The 18,759-nt window shown below is 35.5% G+C and overlaps 1 protein-coding gene across 1 annotated transcript in view; it reads left to right on the top strand.

The window, feature by feature from the left end:
* The window catches only part of FREM1 (FRAS1 related extracellular matrix 1), a 168,313-nt gene that overhangs the window by 84,993 nt on the left and 64,561 nt on the right, over positions 1 to 18,759 (top strand). Inside the window, exons 17-19 of the mRNA XM_067744415.1 lie at positions 6,220 to 6,399; positions 10,206 to 10,391; positions 15,629 to 15,825. Coding sequence (XP_067600516.1) covers positions 6,220 to 6,399; positions 10,206 to 10,391; positions 15,629 to 15,825 — 563 coding nt within the window. The remainder of the gene's footprint in view (positions 1 to 6,219; positions 6,400 to 10,205; positions 10,392 to 15,628; positions 15,826 to 18,759) is intronic.

The raw sequence follows: 18,759 nt of genomic DNA, 5'->3' as shown, positions 1-18,759 counted from the left end.
TTTCACCAATGGACAGATCATTCCAAAATGAAACTAAATAAGGAAACACAAGCTTTAAATGATACGTTAAACAAGATGGACCTAGTTGATTTTTATAGGACATTCCATCCAAAAACAGCAGATTACACTTTCTTCTCAAGTGCTCATGGAACATTCTCCAGGATAGACCATATCTTGGGTCACAAATCAAGCCTTGGTAAATTTAAGAAAATTGAAATCCTATCAAGTATCTTTTCTGCCCACAGTGCTCTGAGACTAGATATCAATTACAGGAAAAAATCTGTAAATAATACAAACGCATGGAGGCTAAACAATACACTACTAAATAACCAAGAGACCACTGAAGAATTCCAAGAGGAAATCAAAAAATACCTAGAAAAAAAGACAATGAAAACACGAAGACCCAAAACCTATGGGATACAGCAAAAGCAGTTCTAAGAGGGAAGTTTATAGCAAAAAAATCCTACCTCAAGGAACAAGAAACATCTCAAATAAACAACCTAACCTTACACCTAAAGCAAACAGAGGAAGAAGAACAAAAAACTCCCCAAAGTTAGCACAAGGAAAGAAATCATAAAGATCAGATCAGAAATAAATGAAAAAGAAATGAAGGAAACAGTATCAAACATCAATAAAACTAAAAGCTGGTTCTTTGAGAAGATAAACAAAATTGATAAACCACTAGCTAGACTCATCAAGAAAAAAAGGGAGAGTACTCAAATCAATAGAATTAGAAATGAAAAAGGAGAAGTGACAACTGACACTGCAGAAATACAAAAGAATCATGAGAGATTACTACAGGCAGCTATATGCCAATAAAATGGACAACCTGGAAGAAATGGACAAATTCATAGAAAAGCACAACCTTCCGAGACTGAACCAGGAAGAAATAGAAAATATAAACAGACCAGTCACAAGCACTGAAATTGAAACTGTGATTAAAAATCCTCCAAAAAACAAAAGCCCAGGACCAGGTGGCTTCACAGGCAATTTTTATCAAACATTTATAGAAGAGCTGACACCTATCCTTCTCAAACTCTTCTAAAGTATAGCAGAGGGAGGAACACTCCTAAACTCATTCTACGAGGCCAGCATCACTCTGATACCAAAACCAGACAAAGATGTCACAAAAAAAGAAAACTACAGACTAATATCTCTGATGAACATAGATGCAAAAATCTGCAACAGAATGCTAGCAAACAGAATCCAGCAGCACATTAAAAGGATCATACACCATGATCAAGTGGAGTTTATCCCAGGAATGCAAGGATTCTTCATTATACACAAATCAATCAATGTGATACACCATATTAACAAAGTGAAGGATAAAAGCCATATGATAATCCCAATAAATGCATAAAAAGCTTTTGACAAAATTCAACACCCATTTATGATAACAACTCTCCAGAAAGTAGTCATAGAGAGAACCTACCTCAACGTAATAAAGGCCATATATGACAAACCCACAGCCAACATCGTTCTCAGTGGTGAAAAACTGAAAAGATTTCCACTAAGATCAGGAACAAGACAAGGTTGTGCACTCTCACGACTATTATTCAACATAGTTTTGGTCACAGCAATAAGAGAAGAAAAAGAAATAAAAGGAATCCAAATCGGAAAGGAAGAAGTAAAACTGTCACTGTTTGCAGATGACATGATACTATACATAGAGAATACTAAAGATGCTACTAGAAAACTACTAGAGCTAATCAATGAATTTGGTAAAGTAGCAGGATACAAAATTAATGCACAGAAATCTCTTGCATTCCTATAAACTAATGATGAAAAATCTGAAAGAGAAATTAAGGACACTCCCATTGACCATTACAACAAAAAGAATAAAATACCTAGGAATAAACCTACCTAAGGAGACAGAAGACCTGTATGCAGAAAACTATCAGACACTGATGAAAGAAATTAAAGATGATACAAACAGTGGAGAGATATACCATATTCTTGGATTGGAAGAATCAACATTGTGAAAATGACTCTGTTACCCAAAGCAATCTACAGGATCAGTGCAATCCCTTTCAAACTACCAATGACATTTTTCACAGAACTAGAACAAAAATTTCACAATTTGTATGGAAACACAAAAGACCCCGAATAGCCAAAGCAATCTTGAGAAAGAAAAACGGAGCTGGAGGAATCAGGCTCCCTGACTTCAGACTGTACTGCAAAGCTACAGTAATCAAGACAGTATGGTACTGGCACAAAAACAGAAATATAGTTCAATGGAATAGGATAGAAAGCCCAGAGATAAACCCACGCGCACCTATGGTCAACTAATCTATGACCAAGGAGGCAAAGATATACAATGGAGAAAAGACAGTCTCTTCAATAAGTGGTGCTGGGAAAACTGGACAGCTACATGTAAAAGAATGAAATTAGAACATTCCCTAACACCATACACAAAAATAAAGTCAAAATGGATTAGAGACCTAAATGTAAGACCGGACACTATAAAACTTTTAGAGGAAAACAGGCAGAACACTCTATGAAATAAATCACAGCAAGATCCTTTTTGACCCACCTCCTAGAGAAATGGAAATAAAAACAAAAATAAACAAATGGGACCTAATGAAACTTCAAAGCTTTTGCACAACAAAGGAAACCATAAACAAGACCAAAAGACAACCCTCAGAATGGGAGAAAATATTTGCAAACGAATCAACAGACAAAGGATTAATCTCCAAAATATATAAACAGCTCATGCAGCTCAATATTAAAGAAACAAACAACCCAATCCAAAAATGGGCAGAAGACCTAAATAGACATTTCTGCAAAGAAGACATACAGATGGCCAAGAAGCACATGAAAAGCTGCTCAACATCACTAATTATTAGAGAATTGCAAATCAAAACTACAATGAGGTGTCACCTCACACCAGTCAGAATGGCCATTATCAAAAAATTTATAAACAATAAATGGTGGAGAGGGTGTGGAGAAAGGGGAACCGTCTTGCACTGTTGGTGGGAATGTAAATTGATACAGCCATGGAGAACAGTATGGAGGTTCCTTAAGAAACTAATAACAGAACCACCATATGACCCAGCAATCCCACTACTCGGCATATACCCTGAGAAAACCATAATTCAAAAAGAGTCATGTACCAAAATGTTCATTGCAGCACTATTTACAATAGCCAGCACATGGAAGCAACCTGAGTGTCCATTGACAGATAAATGGATAAAGAAAATGTGGCACATATATACGATGGAATATTACTCAGCCATAAAAAGAAATGAAATGGAGTTATTTGTGGTGAGTGAATGGACCTAGAGTCTGTCATACAGTGAAGTAAGTCAGAAAGAAAAAAGCAAATACTGTATGCTAACACATATATATGGAATCAAAAAAAAAAAAAGTTCAGAGGAACCTAGGGCAGGACAGGAATAAAGACGCAGTTGTAGAGAATGAACTTGAGGACATGGGGAGGGAGAAGGGTAAGCTGGGACGAAGTGAGAGAGTAGCACTGATATACACACACTACCAAAAACATAGCTAGTGAGCAGCAACCGCATGGCACAGGGAGATCAGCTCAGTGCTTTGTGGTCACCTAGAGGGGTGGGATAAGGAGGTTGGGAGGGAGATGGAAGAGGGAGGGGATATACGTATGCATATAGCTGATTCACTGTGTTGTACAGCAGAAACTGACACAATATTATAAAGCAATTATACTCCAATAAAGATGTTAAAATAAATAAGTTAATTAACAGAAATACTGTATTCAAAAAGGTGTTTGGTTATTTGAATGTTATGTTTTCTGGTAATGTTCACTCAGTTACTCAGTTGGTAGTAATTTAGTGCTCTTCTAGGATGAGTAAAGAGAACTTCAGTACTATAGGATCTAAAGTTTCAGTGGCCCCGCTCTTTCCTCCATACATTGGTTATAAAGATCACCAGAGAACAATTGTGTCACCATTGTTTTACTTCATCGATTGATTTATTTTATCTTATTTCTACGATTATGAAAACAGTACACGCTCATTGCAGAGAACATGAAAAAATATAATGAAGTTTTGAAAAAATTACCTTACTTACCTTTCAAAGAGAATCACTGTTAACATTGCAGTGTTACAGTATTTTCGTTTTTATAATCATTTTTAACATAGTTGCAATCATGTTATATGTGCAGTTTTGTAGATTCCTTTATTCATGTAGATAATCACCTAAAAATGTTTATTAAAATATTTAGTAAATTTTATATATTTTTTGTAAACACGTTTTACTAATTGAATAATATTTTATGATATAAAATTACATTATTAATTTTCTATTCTCTAAACATTATATATGAGGTCATTCAAAAATTTTCTTTCAAATAGCAGTACAGTTAACTATTTTAAGTATAAATTATATCTTTAGACTGTATTTCATTTCAAGGTAAAGAATTCTTCCACCAATGCTGTAGCCTTTTTAGTGTTTAACCCTCAGCCAAATTTTCCAGCTCTTTCTGTAAATGTATCCTATGCTTCCATTATATTGAAATTACAGTTATTGAATGTACTATGTTTGCTTTTTTGATTAAGCTGTTTTCATTTCCTAGATTTTTCTACTTCCCTTCCAGCTCCCTCTCCCTACACGTCCTCTCTCCTCATCTCCCAATTCTCTGCCTTATCTGCCTTATAAACTACTCATCCTTTAATGCTCAGTACAAAGCCAGCAAGGCCATCTGAAAAGACTTCTCTGACTTTCTCTGTTGTGTGTGCCTTCCCCCCATGCCATCATCAGCCAATATTCTCGTCCTCGTTCACCCTCAGCACCTGGTACATAATCAGGCTGAGATAGATGAATTTTCCATTTAATAGGTAAAAAATGGCTTAATAGTAGCAATTTCATATGGTTCCACTTAATACATACACGTATCTGTGATGTTCTAACTGAACTGCATTTCTTTCTCTACCATTAGACTGTGTCAGCTCCTGACACATAGTAGGTCTTTGGACATTTGACATTCTTTTGAACTGTCTTTTGACGTTTTCAACATGTCTGCCTTTTTCTCTGCTGAGGCACCCAGAACACTAATTTTCATATAACAGGCATTAAGTATATATTTATCAAGTGAATGATGAGTAAACAAACTTTATGCCAATTTGTTTTTTATAATTATGAATAGATGAGAGGTGTCTTTTTTTTTTAATTTTCCTGAAGTTGAAGGCAGATTGTTTAATTTTAGTTCTCTCAACTTCACTGTTTTTTAAAAATAAATCCAGTTATCTCATCCTTTAATCATTTGGTTGCTTAATAATATCATCTCGAGCTTTTCCTTGTCATTTTTTTCAAACAGGTAGAATAATGCCAAACACAATGCTCTGTAGATTTAACCAATGTGTCTTGTGAAAAGAGATGACATCCCTGATCTTTCGTGTCCTAGGCTCATCAAAACTTCAAACATAATTGCTTCCCTCTTGGCACTTTCAGAGTGATGCCTGAGAATTATCAAAAGCATATCTGCAGAACTTTCCTGTCCCCTGGACAGCAAGCATTCCCACCTCTGTGCTGTTAGTTAGTAATCCAAGAGCAGATTGTTCTGTTTACTGGTGAACTATCTAGCCCTGACATTTTCTTCCTTCTTCCTCTCATTGCCTAAGTTGGGGCCATTTTGAATCCCATAGCTGTAAGCTCTAAAGAGTAAACAGAAAATGAAAATAAATGCCACTTCTTTTCCAGGTGCTGTTGCTATTTTGCTAACATCTTGGCTATTATGTAATGAGGAAAATACTGAAACAAATCACAAAAATGTGGATTATATCTGTATTTCACCTATTCTGCTTCTTCTGTAGTGAATGGTTGTTCATTTAAGGTGGTTAATGCAAATGGGAAGACAATTACCAGAGGGAAAAGGGTGCCTTCTGTTCTCCCTGAGGTTGGTCCTAACACTAATAATTATGAGAGAAGAGTAAAGCCATCACGAGTCAAGCTTCGTGTCTATCCCTTATTCATTTATGAACTGTCAGACCCTTGTTAGCCCTGTTTTGCCCCTCCATATGGTGATAGATGGCTGGCGGGGATTTCACCAGAGGCAACAGATGGGCAAGCATTTTTGTGTTATTTTTATGACTCTATTTAATTGCATAGATAAAATTGAGTTTTACCTTTTAACCATATAAGTTCCTTCCTTTGCCATTTTATGCTTGTAGAGCAAGTGTGAGTGGGTTTCATCTTGGTATTCTATGTTTTTAAAAGTCAGGCTTAAACTCTAGTTGTGTCTTCCAGGTGGTGAGATTGGCCTGGTGCCTTGTTTTGACACCATAACGTTGGTAGTTTCGGACACAGAAGCTGGCCCTTTTGTGAATGGACCTCATCCATCTGTTCCTCGTCGTGAGTCCTTTCCAGTGTATGATCTCAACATCACAGTGTATCCGGTGGACAACCAATCACCTTCAATTGCAATAGGTGACAATTTTTTCTTTTAAAGTTCTATTATTTCACCTAGTGTCATACCCATGGTACAGTGAAATAATGCAATTTACATATAGTCAAAATAGAAAACCACCATACAGAATTGCTTCCAATAATTGCCTCAATACAAATTTGTGGAAACCCCCTGATCTATGAAAGATTACAGGGCAAAAGAATTTACTTGTTTAAAAATTTAGATAAATCTGAGGGACCTTCAAGATGGTGGAGGAGTAAGATGTGGAGATCACCTTCCTCCCCACAAATACTTCGGGAATACATCTACATGTGGAACAACTCCTGTAGAAAACCTACTGAATGCTGGCAGAAGAACTCAGACTTCCCAAAAGAGGCCCTCAGGCGACCTACACGCAGAGGCGGGGCCAAATCCAAAGCTGAGCCCCTGGGAGCTGTGAGAACAAAGAAGAGAAAGGGAAATCTCTCCCAGCAGCCTCAGGAGCAGCGGATTAAATCTCCACAACCAACTTGATGTACCCTGCATCTGTGGAATACCTGAACAGACAACAAATCATCCCAAAATTGAGGCAGTGGATGTTGGGAGCAACTGTAGACTTGGGGTTTGCTTTCTGCATCTAATTTGTTTCTGGTTTTATGTTTATCTTAGTTAAGTATTTAGAGCTTATTATCATTGGTAGATTTGTTTATTGATTCGGTTGCTCTTTCCCTCTTATATATATATATACATATATATTTTTTTTTCCTTTTTCTGTTTTTGTGAGTGTGTATGTGTATGCTTCTTTCTGTGATTTTGTCTCTATAGCTTTGCTTTTACCATTTGTCCTAGGTTCTGTCTGTTTTTTTTTTTTTTTTTTTTTGCATAGTTTTTAGCACTTGTTATCATTGGTGGATTTGTTTTTAGATTTGGGTGCTCTCTTCTTTCTTTTTATTACTTTTTTATTTTTTTAATTTTTAATAATATTTTTTATTTTATTATTTTCTTTCTTTCCTTTTTTTTTTTTTTTTTTGGTCCCTTTTCTTCTGAGCCGTGTGGCTGACAGGGTCTTGGTGCTCCGGCCAGGTGTCAGGCCTGAGCCTCTGAGGTGGGAGAGCTGAGTTCAGGACATTGGTCCACCAGAGACCTCCTGGCTCCATGTACTATCAAATGGTGAAAGCCCTCCCAAACATCTCCATCTCAATGCTAAGGCCTAGTTCCACTCAACACCAGCAAGCTACAGTGCTGGATACACCATGCCCAACAACTAGCAAGACAGGAACACAACCCCACCCATTAGCAGAGGGGCTGCCTAACATCATAATAAAGTCACAGACACCCAAAAACACACCACCGGATGCGGTCCTGCCCACCAGAAAGACAAGATCCATCATCCACCAGAACACAGGCACCAGTCCTCTCCACCAGGAAGCCTACACAACCCACTGAACCAACCTTAGCCACCAGGAGCAGACACCAAAAGCAACGGGAATTACGAACCTGCAGCCTGCGAAAAGGAGACCCCAAACAAAGTAAGTTAAATAAAAAGAGGAGACAGAGAACACACAGCAAATGAAGGAGCAAGGTAAAAACCCACCGGACCAAACAAATGAGGAAGAAATAGGCAATCTACCTGAAAAAGAATTCAGAATAATGATAGTAAAGATATCCAAAATCTAGGAAATAGAATGGAGAAAATACAAGAAATGTTTCACAAGGACATAGAAGAACTAAAGAGCAAACAAACAATGATGAACAACACAATAAATGAAAGTAAAAATTCTCTGGAAGGAATCAATAGCAGAATAACTGAGGCATAAGAAGAGATACGTGACCTGGAAAATAAAATAGTGGAAATAACTACCACAGAGCAGAATAAAGAAAAAAGAATGAAAAGAATTGAGGACAGTCTCAGAGACCTCTGGGAAAACATTAAATGCACAAACATTCGAATTATAGGGGTCCCAGAAGAAGAAGAGAAAAAAAAGGGTCAGAAAATATTTGAAGAGATTGTAGTAGAAAACTTCCCTAATATGGGAAAGGAAATAGTCAATCAAGTCCAGGAAGCACAGAGAGTCCCATACAGGATAAATCCAAGGAGAAACATGTCAAGAGACATATTAATCAAACTATCAAAAATTAAATACAAAGAAAAAAATATTAAAAGCATCAAGGGAAAAGCAACAAATAACATACAAGGGAATCCCCATAAGGTTAACAGCTGATCTTTCAGCAGAAACTCTGCAAGCCAGAAGGGAGTGACAGGACATATTTAAAGTGATGAAAGAGAAAAACCTACAACGAAGATTACTCTACCCAGCAAGGATCTCATTCAGATTTGATGGAGAAATTAAAACCTTTACAGACAAGCAAAAGCTAAGAGAATTCAGCACCACCAAACCAGCTTTACAACAAGTGCTAAAGGAACTTCTCTAGGCAGGAAGCACAAGAGAAGGAAAAGACGTACTATAACAAACCCAAAACAATTAAGAAAATGGCAATAGGAACATACATATCAATAATTACCTTAAATGTAAATGGGTTAAATGCTCCAACCAAAAGACATAGACTGGCTGAATGGATACAAAAACAAGTCCCATATAAATGCTGTCTACAAGAGACCCACTTCAGACCTAGGAACACATACAGACTGAAAGTGAGGGGATGGAAAAAGTTATTCTATGCAAATGGAAATCAAAAGAAAGCTGGTGTAGCAATTCTAATATCAGACAAAATAGATAGCTAGTGGGAAGCAGCTGAATAGCACAGGGAGATCAGCTCAGTGCTTTGTGACCACTTAGAGGGGTGCGATAGGGAGGGTGGGAGGGAGACACAGAGGGAGGGGATCCGGGGATATATGTATATGTATAGCTGATTCAATTTGTTGTACCACAGAAACTAACACACCATTGTAAAGCAATTATACTCCAATAAAGATGTTAAAAAAATATTTAGATAAATCCGTGGAGAGAGAATGCAAGTGTGTGTGTGTGTGTGTGTGTGTGTGTATCTGCATGTGTATCTGTGTGTGCACACACTTGGGAATGAAGACAACATTGCAATCCTCAGATATTCTGGTTTTATTTCACGTGGGAAAATATCATTTGCCTGCTGGAGAGCCAATAATTTATTTTATCCATAATTTCTATTAGAATTGAATGAGTATATTAGCGAGACCATTTATATATACTTGACCTTATTTGCTTTTTAGAAAGTCATCTCTTCATAGGCATTGTGTATATGTTCTGTGTCTCAAAAAAAAATGCAAACATATGTATGAATGTTATTGTAATTTGCAAAGTATCTCCTAAGCAATGTTCTGGGGAGGAAGCATTATCCCTGCAGAATAATTAAGCACCAAGGCATGAAAAAATGTTCATTATGAGCAATTCATAATAGTTCTCAGGCAATTAATGCTCTGACAAACAGAGGCAACAACTGATCTTGAGGAGTACATAGACCACATTTAGTGACTTATCATTAAAACAGTTTGGCAATTCTTAGTTTCATTTGTCACTTCTGTAGACACAAGGGAAATCAGAGTTCCTTGAGAGTGACTAAAGGGCTGTACTGAAGCATTTAGTATTTCTGCTCTCTTTCTATTATTGTCTGGCTTGCTTATACAAGAAAAAAATATAATTCCGTTAAGTCAAATTAAATTCCCCCCATTACCCCTGAATATATTCACTGTAAGGAGAATTATGCCAAAGGAAATGAATATCTCCCATGGAAGTATATTTGCATGTAGGATGCTTCTATGAATTGGAATTTCAATCACTCCCTTTTGTTCTCACTATTCTGATTAGAGGATTTCACGCTAAGTCATAATTGTGTTATTATTTGTATGCAGGTACCATGTTCTTTGTAGATGAGGGTTTCTCAGCAGCCCTTACTGTTAACCATTTGTCTGCCACTGATGCCGACACTGCAGCAGATGACTTGGAATTTGTTTTGGTTGCTCCTCCCCAGTTCGGCTACCTTGAAAACACACTACCTTCTGCAGGTTTTGAAAAAAGCAATATGGGCATCAGCATAGGTAAGTCATGGCTTTGTGTCCAGCAATAATTAGTCTATGTTTGTGACTGATTGGTTAGATCATGTTTAATAACTGGGTTAGGACTTCAGAAATGTTCAAAGTACTGTATATACTCAAGGAATTATTATTATTGCCAATACTTTTGAGTATTATTGTTTTTCGTTCTAATTTTTCATTTAAAATTTCCCCATGTATGGGAGTTTACTTCAAAATAAATGGAGATTTCACTTATGAAAACTATAAGAATAAATATTGAAGAAATAATGTTTTTAAAGGCCCTGATAGCAACACCGAATTCTGTGATAGAATAAATCTGGTGGAGCTCACTGGTCTCATTCTCACAGTTTTTTTTAACACTTTTAAAAGATATGGGCAGAAAAGATTAGGAAACATACCATGGAAATGTTGAAGGTAATGACATTAATTTTGAAACCAAAATGCCTCTCAGATACTGAAATATCTCTGGTATTTCAGGCAAAAAGAAAACAACCAAAACAAAAACAGACACCAAAAACACAGTTGTCCAAAGGCACCACTTTAGAGTTATTCTCTAAGCACCTTTTGGGGTACATCTATCTTAAATATGAGGGAATCTGGGTTTAAGATTAATTGCATTAATAGAGTGACTGAATGGATAGAAAAATAAAAGACCCAACTACATGCTGCCTACAAGAAACTCACTTCAGCTTCAAGGACATACATAGGCTTAAAATGAAGGGAAGGAAAAAGATATTCCATGCAAATGGAAACCAAAAGAGAGCAAGGGTAGATATACTTATAATAGACAAAAGAGACTTTAAGTCAAAACTGTAACAAGAGACAAAGAAGGTCATTACATAATGATAAAGTCTTAATTCATCAAGAGGATATAATAGCTGTAAATGTATATGCACACAACATTGGAGCACCTAAATATATGAAGCAAATACTAATAGATTTGAAGAGGATAATACACAACAATACAATAATAGTAGGGACCTCAGTACCCCAATTTCAACAATGGATAGATCATCCAGATGGAAAATCAATAAGGAAACATTAGACTTGAACTATATGTTAGACCAAATGAACTTAACAGACATATACATACATTCCATCCAACAAAAGCAGAATAAACATTCTTCTCAAGTGCACATGAAACATTCTCCAGGATAGATCATGTGATGAGTCAACAAACAAGTCTTAGCAATTTAAAAAGATTGAAATTGTACCAAGTATCTTTTTTGACCGCAATGGTATGAAATTAAAATCAATAACAGGAGGTAACTAGAAAATTCACAAATATGTGAAAATTAAGCAACGCACTTCTGAACAACCAATGGGTCAAAGATTAAATTTAAAAAAGAAATTTAAAAATCTTAAATAAAAATGGAAACACAACACACTAAAATATATGGGATGCAGCAAAAGCAGTGCTAAGAGGAAAATTTTATAGTGATAAATGCTACATTAAAAAAGTAAATCAACTAGAACTAGAAAAACAAACTAAGCCCAAGTTTAGCAGAAAGAAGGTGATAACAAAGAACAGAGCAGAAACAGAGAAGAAAAATAGAAGAGATTAATGAAACTGAATTGATTTTTTAAAAGATAAATGAAATTGGCAAACTTTTAGCTAGACTTAACAAGAAGAAAAGAGAACTCAAATAAATAAAATCTGAAATGAAGGAGGAAACATTACAGCTAATACAGAGGATCATAAGAGACTACTCTGAACAATTATACACCAACAAATTGGACAACATAGGAACATAAAACTTACCAAGTCTGGATCATGAAGAAATAAAAAATCTGAACAGACCAATAATCAGTAAATAGATTTAATCAGTAATCCAAAACCTCCCAAGTAAGAAAAGCCCAAGTTCAGATGGCTTCACAGGTGATTTCTACCAAACATTTAAAGAAGAGTTAGCACTCATTTTTCTCAAACTCTTCCAAAAAAAAGGAAGAGGAGGGAACGCTTCCAAACTCATTTTACAAAGCTAGCATTACCCTGATACCAAAGACAGATAAAGATACTACAAGAAAAGAAAACTACAAATCAATATCTTTGATGAATATAGATGCAAAAATTCTCCACAAAGCAATAACAAACTGAATTCAACAGCACATTAAAAGGATCACACACCATGATCAAGTGGGACTTATATCTGTGATGCAAGGGTAGTTCAGCATGTGCAAATCAATAAATGTGATACACCACATTGATAGAATGAAAGACAAAAATCCTATGATCATCTCTGTAGGTGCAGAAACAAACATTTAACAAATTTCTACATCCTTTTAAGATTAAAAACTGTCAACAAATTGTGTATAGAAGGAACATACCTCAACATAATAAAGCCTGTATATGCAGAACCCACAGCTGGCATCATAGTCAACAGTGAAAGGTTGAAAATTTTCCCTCTAAGATAAGGAACAAGACAGAGGTGCCCACCCTCATCATGCCTATTCAGTATAGTACTGAAAGTCATAGTCAGAGCAATTAGGCAAGAAGAAGAAATAAAGGGTGTCAAATCAGAAAGGAAGAAGTAAAATGTTTCTGTTTGCTGATGATATATATAGAAATTCCTAAAGACTTCACCAAAAACTGTTAGAACTAATCAACAAATTCAATAAAGTTTCAGGGTACAAAATCAACATACAAACATCAGTTGTATTCCTATACATGAACAATAAGCTATCTGAAAAAGAAATAGAGAAAACAATCTCATTTATAATAGCATCAAAAACAATAAAATATTTAGGAATAATTTTAACCAAGAAAGTGAAAGATTTATATGCCAAGAACCATAAGACATAGAACTGATGTCTTGATGAAAGACACTGAAGAAGACACAAATGGAAAGACATCCCATGTTCATGGATTGAAAGAGTTAAAATGTCCATACCACCCAAAGCTATCTATAGATTCAGTGCAATCCCTATCAAAATCCCAATGGCATTTTTTACAGAAATAGAACAAACAATCCTAAAATTTGTATGGAACCACAAAAGACCTCAGATAGCCAAAGCCATCTTGAGAAAGAAGAACAAAGCTGGAGGCATCACACCTCCTGATTTCAAGCTATTATTACAAAGCTATCGTAATCAAAGCAGTATGGTATTAGCATAAAAACAAATACATAGATCAATAGAACAGAATAGAGAGCCTAGAAATAAACCAATGCATATATGGTCAATTAATTTTTAATGAAGGAGCCAAGAATATACAATGGGCAAAGCACAGTCTCTTTGAGAAGTGGTGTCGGGAAAAATGGACAGCCACATGCAAAAGAATAAAACTGAACTACTATCTTACGACACAAAAAAAATTAGCTCAAAATGGATTAAAGACTTGAACATAAGACATGAAACCATAAAACTCCTAGAAGACAACATAGGCAGTAAGCTCCTTGACATGGGTCTTGATGATGATTTTTTGAATTTGACACCAAAAGCAATGGCAAAAAAGCAAAAATCAACAAGTAGGACTACATTAAACTAAAATGCTTCTGCACAGAAAGAGAAACAATCAACAAAATGAAAAAGTTACCTATAGAAAGGGAGAAAATATTTGCAAACCATATATCTGGTAGGAGATTAATATCTAATATATATAAATTACTCATACAACTCAATACAAAAAGCCCAAACAATCTGATTGAAAAATGGGTAGAGGACTTGAGTAAACATTTTTCTGGAGAAGATGTACAAATGGTGGAACAGGTACATGGAAAGGTGTTCATCATCCCTAATCATCAGGGAAATGCCAGTTAAAACCACAGTGATATATCATCTCCCACCTGTTAGAATGGCTATTATCAAAATGGTAAGAGATAACAAATGCTGGCGAGGATGTGGAGAAAAGGGAACTCTGGTGCACCGTTAGTTGGGAATGTAAATTGGTACAATCACTATGGAAGTTCCTCAAAAAATTAAAAATAGAACTTCCGTATGATTCAGCAATTCCACTTCTGGGTATATATCCAAAGAGAATGAAAACAGGATATCAAAGACATATCTGCACTCCCATATTCGTTAGAGGATTATTCATAATAGCTAACATATGGAAACAACCTAAATGTCCATTGATGGATGAATGGACAAAGAAAATGTGGTGTATATATATATATACACACACACACACACACACACATACATTAGGATATTATTCAGCCATGAAAAAGAAAGAAATGCTGCCATTTGCAACAACATGGATGGACCTCTGAGAGCATTATAGTAAGTGAAATTCATCAGACAGATAAAGACCAATACTGTACGGTCTCACTTATATGTGGATTCTAAAAATATTGAACTCATAGAAACAGAGAGTAGAATAGTGGTTGCCAGTTGCTGAGGGTAAGGGTGAGGAGTTGCAGGAGATGCTGGTTGAAGGCTACAAACTTTCAGTTATAAAATGAATAAATTCTGGGTATCTAAGGTATAGCATGATGACTATAATTAACAATACTTATTATACACTTGAAAGTTGCTTTTAGAGTAGAGCTTTGATGTTCTCATCATATCAACAACAGCAAAATAGTAGTTATATGAGGTGAATGGTATGTTAATTAACCTTATTGTGATAAACACTTTGTGATATAGAATGTTTCAAATTAACACGTCATACACCTTAAACTCACACAATGATATGTGCATTATGTCTCAATAAAGTCGGAAGAAAGAAAGATTAATTGCATTAAAGTTTATGCAGTTTCTCCTGTGACTCATACACAACACAAAGCATTTTTATCTTTTGATTTAAGGCAATGTCAGAATACCAAAATAACAGGTCAGTTAATTCCATTCATTCCTACCAGTTGATATGTAGTCAAGTAGGCAGATGATTGATGGACTCTTGTTTTGCCTTTATATGAAAGAGATGGTTCCTTTCTTGTTCAAGCATGACAAGAACTGCTCACACAGGAACACTGGTTTTAATCAAGGGAAGGAAAGTCTCTCTGACATTCATTCCAAGTATATAAAGAATGGTCATGAAGTCCCTATAATCCTAGTTAGCAGTTATTGCCCTTCCGTTCTCCATGAAAATTTTAATTGTTCCTTATAATTTATGGATATCTGTTTTTATGTTGATGGTTATAGTGATTATAGCAGCCCCTGAAGCTGATTGTTAGGTCAACTGCTATGACCTCTTATTTCCTCTGCTGAGAAATAGGCTATTGGATTAAGGATTAAGGACCAGTAACTTGGAAAAAAACGTTTTTCTTATTTATGTGCTCCATCTTGGTGTGCTCTAGCTTCGTTTCAGTGGAAAGACATGAAGGCTTTACACATTAACTATGTGCAGTCCAGGCATCTGAGGATGGAACCAACAGCCGACCAGTTCATGGTGTATGTCACTGATGGGAAACGACGCTCCTTGGAGATACCATTTTACATTATAATCAACCCCACAAATGATGAAGCTCCTGATTTTATAGTGCGGAATGTTACTGTAAGAAAGATATCAGAATTTTCAATTTCTCTTTTATCATTTTCTAATTTTTATTTTCACCTAGCCCATTTACATTAGTCTATGTGCACTTAACACTTTAAGTTGATGAGAAGTAGAGAAGGCAGTAACCTGTTATGTAATGCAATCACTTGAAAAGTATTTTTCTAATAATAGTGATGTTGGTAATGATAATAATAATTGCTAACATATAACAATTGCATGGTTACAATTATAGTTGCATATATAGAGAATGTAGTACTTACTAGGCTGTAGGTACTATTCCAAACCCTTAACATGTATTCATATTGAATCCTCGCAGTAGGCTTTTAGAGTGATGGCATTATTATTGCCATTTAATAACTGCAAAAAATGAGGCTTAAGAGGTTAAGTTAGTGGCCCAAGATCACAGAGCTTGGAAGTAAGTAGCAAGTAGGGGATCTGCGCCCAGGTGCTCTGATTCCACAGAGTGCCCTCTTAACCAGTGCTATAATAGCAAGGGCTCTTAATTCGTGAATCACAGGCATCTTTTTTTATACAGCTATTTATAAAGATATATGAAATGAAAAAATACAATCTGGACCATTATTTTTATGCAGTTTGAAAATGTCTTTATATTATATAATAATATTTGTTAGTTTTATTTAAAAATTCAGACATACTTAAAATGGCCCAGCATATCACTGCTGAGACAACAACTGTTGTCTTAAAAAATAATAATAAATATCTATGGTTAAATAAGTTAGAATGTTGAGAAGCATACACAGTGAAGTATGAAATTCTCCCTCTTCAACAGCCCCTACCCATAGTCACTCCCCATCAGTTGAGGTTTTAGTAATTAATTTCCACAGAAATAATTTGTGCACATGCCAGTGATATGTGTGTGTGTATATGATTTTTCTGTATGTTTTTACCTACAAATCAGGGATCATACTATACCCTACTCTCTACTTAAAAAAAAAAAAACCTTAATTACGTATATTGTAAATATTTTCATATCAGCATATAATCCTTTTTAAACAGTTCTAATGTTTATACAGTTATTTAAAACAGACATGCACATAGCAAATCCTGATTAAATGAATGAGCACAGGCTTTGGAGTAAGAGGGACTTGGTGTAGCTCTTTACTAGTTGTAGGGCCCTGGGTAAGTTATTTCTCTTTGTTTCTGTTTGCTCATCTGCAAAACGTGTATCAAATCTTCGTTTAGGGTAGCCATGACAATCATGATTGTCAGGCACATAGAAAACGCTTAATAAATAGTGTCATTCATATTAGTCTTGTTATGTTTGTCATCTTTTTTCAGACATTGACCAAAGCACATATTATCTATTTTGAAACCATTATCTTGCCTTATTTTGCGCTAAAAATCATCAAACTCTAAATGCAAAAGTCTTTATTTGATTTTAATTTTCTACTGAATCTTAATGGTATATGAAAGCCACCTCAGGATGAGACTTAAGAGCCAGTTCCTGCTTTTCCTCTTCTGTTGGCACATGGATTTCTCCAGAGGGCACTTCAGTAATTATGAGAGAGAGAAAAGAATTACAGATGATTCCTTCTATACCTACCTCTATTGTCTTGTATCTGTCTAAGACTGGGGTTTCTGAAATAATTAGGCCACTGGGAATTTGTCTCTTGCTCTTCTCTGAAAGCAATCATGCTTTTTTTTTTTTCCTGTGCATTCCTTAGAGAAGCTGTTGAAGAGTAACAAATATGGAGCCCCATGTGTTATTGGCAGAGCTGGCTTTAAGCTTCAAGTGATTTTTTAAAATAGTCATATTTATTTTGCCTTCTTGTGAAAAAGTGTATTTATTTTGTAGCTAGCTGGGCTTCCATCAAGTTGTGCTGCAACTTGCAAAGAAAAAATTGAGGTTTTAGTTTAAGTTATTATAATCCATTTCAAAGCTGTCTACTAGTGAGTTTCTGTATTTTACGTCTCTTGATCTAAACCTATTTTTTATAATCTCAATAAACAATTGAATGTGCAAAAAAGAGTCCCACATTTTTTCAATAAAATTTCCCAGTCATGTTGTGAATGAATTTAGCATTTTGTAAATAAGAAAGGTTGCCATACAGTGAGTCCAGGAGCCCCAAGCTTTATAAAGACAGATAATTAGAACATCTTTTTAAGTTGCTTTATGAAAGTTTTTGGAGAAAAAGGCAAATTATCATCAAAGATGATTCCCTAATTCTATCATTGTGTATTAAATTATGATGCCATCTCAGTTTTTAATAAGAAAACCAGCATAATTTTAGCCCAAATATCTTATGATTCTTTTTTATGCACGTTCAGGGAAGAGTGGTTGCAGAAAGGCTCTCTTCAAAGTACTTAAGAGAGGCTGAAGGGAAAGGCCATTTTCACAAATCTAAACCGTATGTCTTCTTCAAAGCTAAAATGTCCACTCAGCCACGAAGACATTCCTGGGCTCTTCCACTCTTTTGCACTTCTTGTTTATCCATATTTAGTAGCACTAGATATTTTCTTCCTTGTGTTATAGTTATTGATGGACAGGCCGTCACATTCTCATCTGACTTTGATCCTTTAGAGTATTCGTATTCCCACAGCATCCAGTGAACTGCAAATGCCCAATAAGCACATGTTAAACTTATACACTCATATTATTTAGATCTTGCTATATTTCACAATAGGAAACAGAAATACTTCTTTGTTCCCTTGCTATGAGAAAAAGAAGATAAAGATGACTAAGCACCGTGTCAGTGGTACTAATGGTACTGATGGTTTTAAATAACTAGATCCTACATGAAATGAAAAACATTCAGTTCTCTTTATGCTTAAAGGATTATGAAACCTGAAGTGGGGTGCAGGGTCGTTCAGGAAGATTAGAGGTGTGAAGACTGGGAAGAGATGAAGGACCCAGAATTAAAATATATTCTATCGTGCATCCAAAAGCATCCTCTCAACTGTTGTTGACTG

Source organism: Pseudorca crassidens, chromosome 7 (assembly GCF_039906515.1).
Source record: "Pseudorca crassidens isolate mPseCra1 chromosome 7, mPseCra1.hap1, whole genome shotgun sequence".
Lineage (NCBI taxonomy): Eukaryota > Metazoa > Chordata > Mammalia > Artiodactyla > Delphinidae > Pseudorca > Pseudorca crassidens.
The sequence above is the reverse complement of the archived record's forward strand: the minus strand, read 5'-3'. Positions and strand labels throughout refer to the sequence as shown.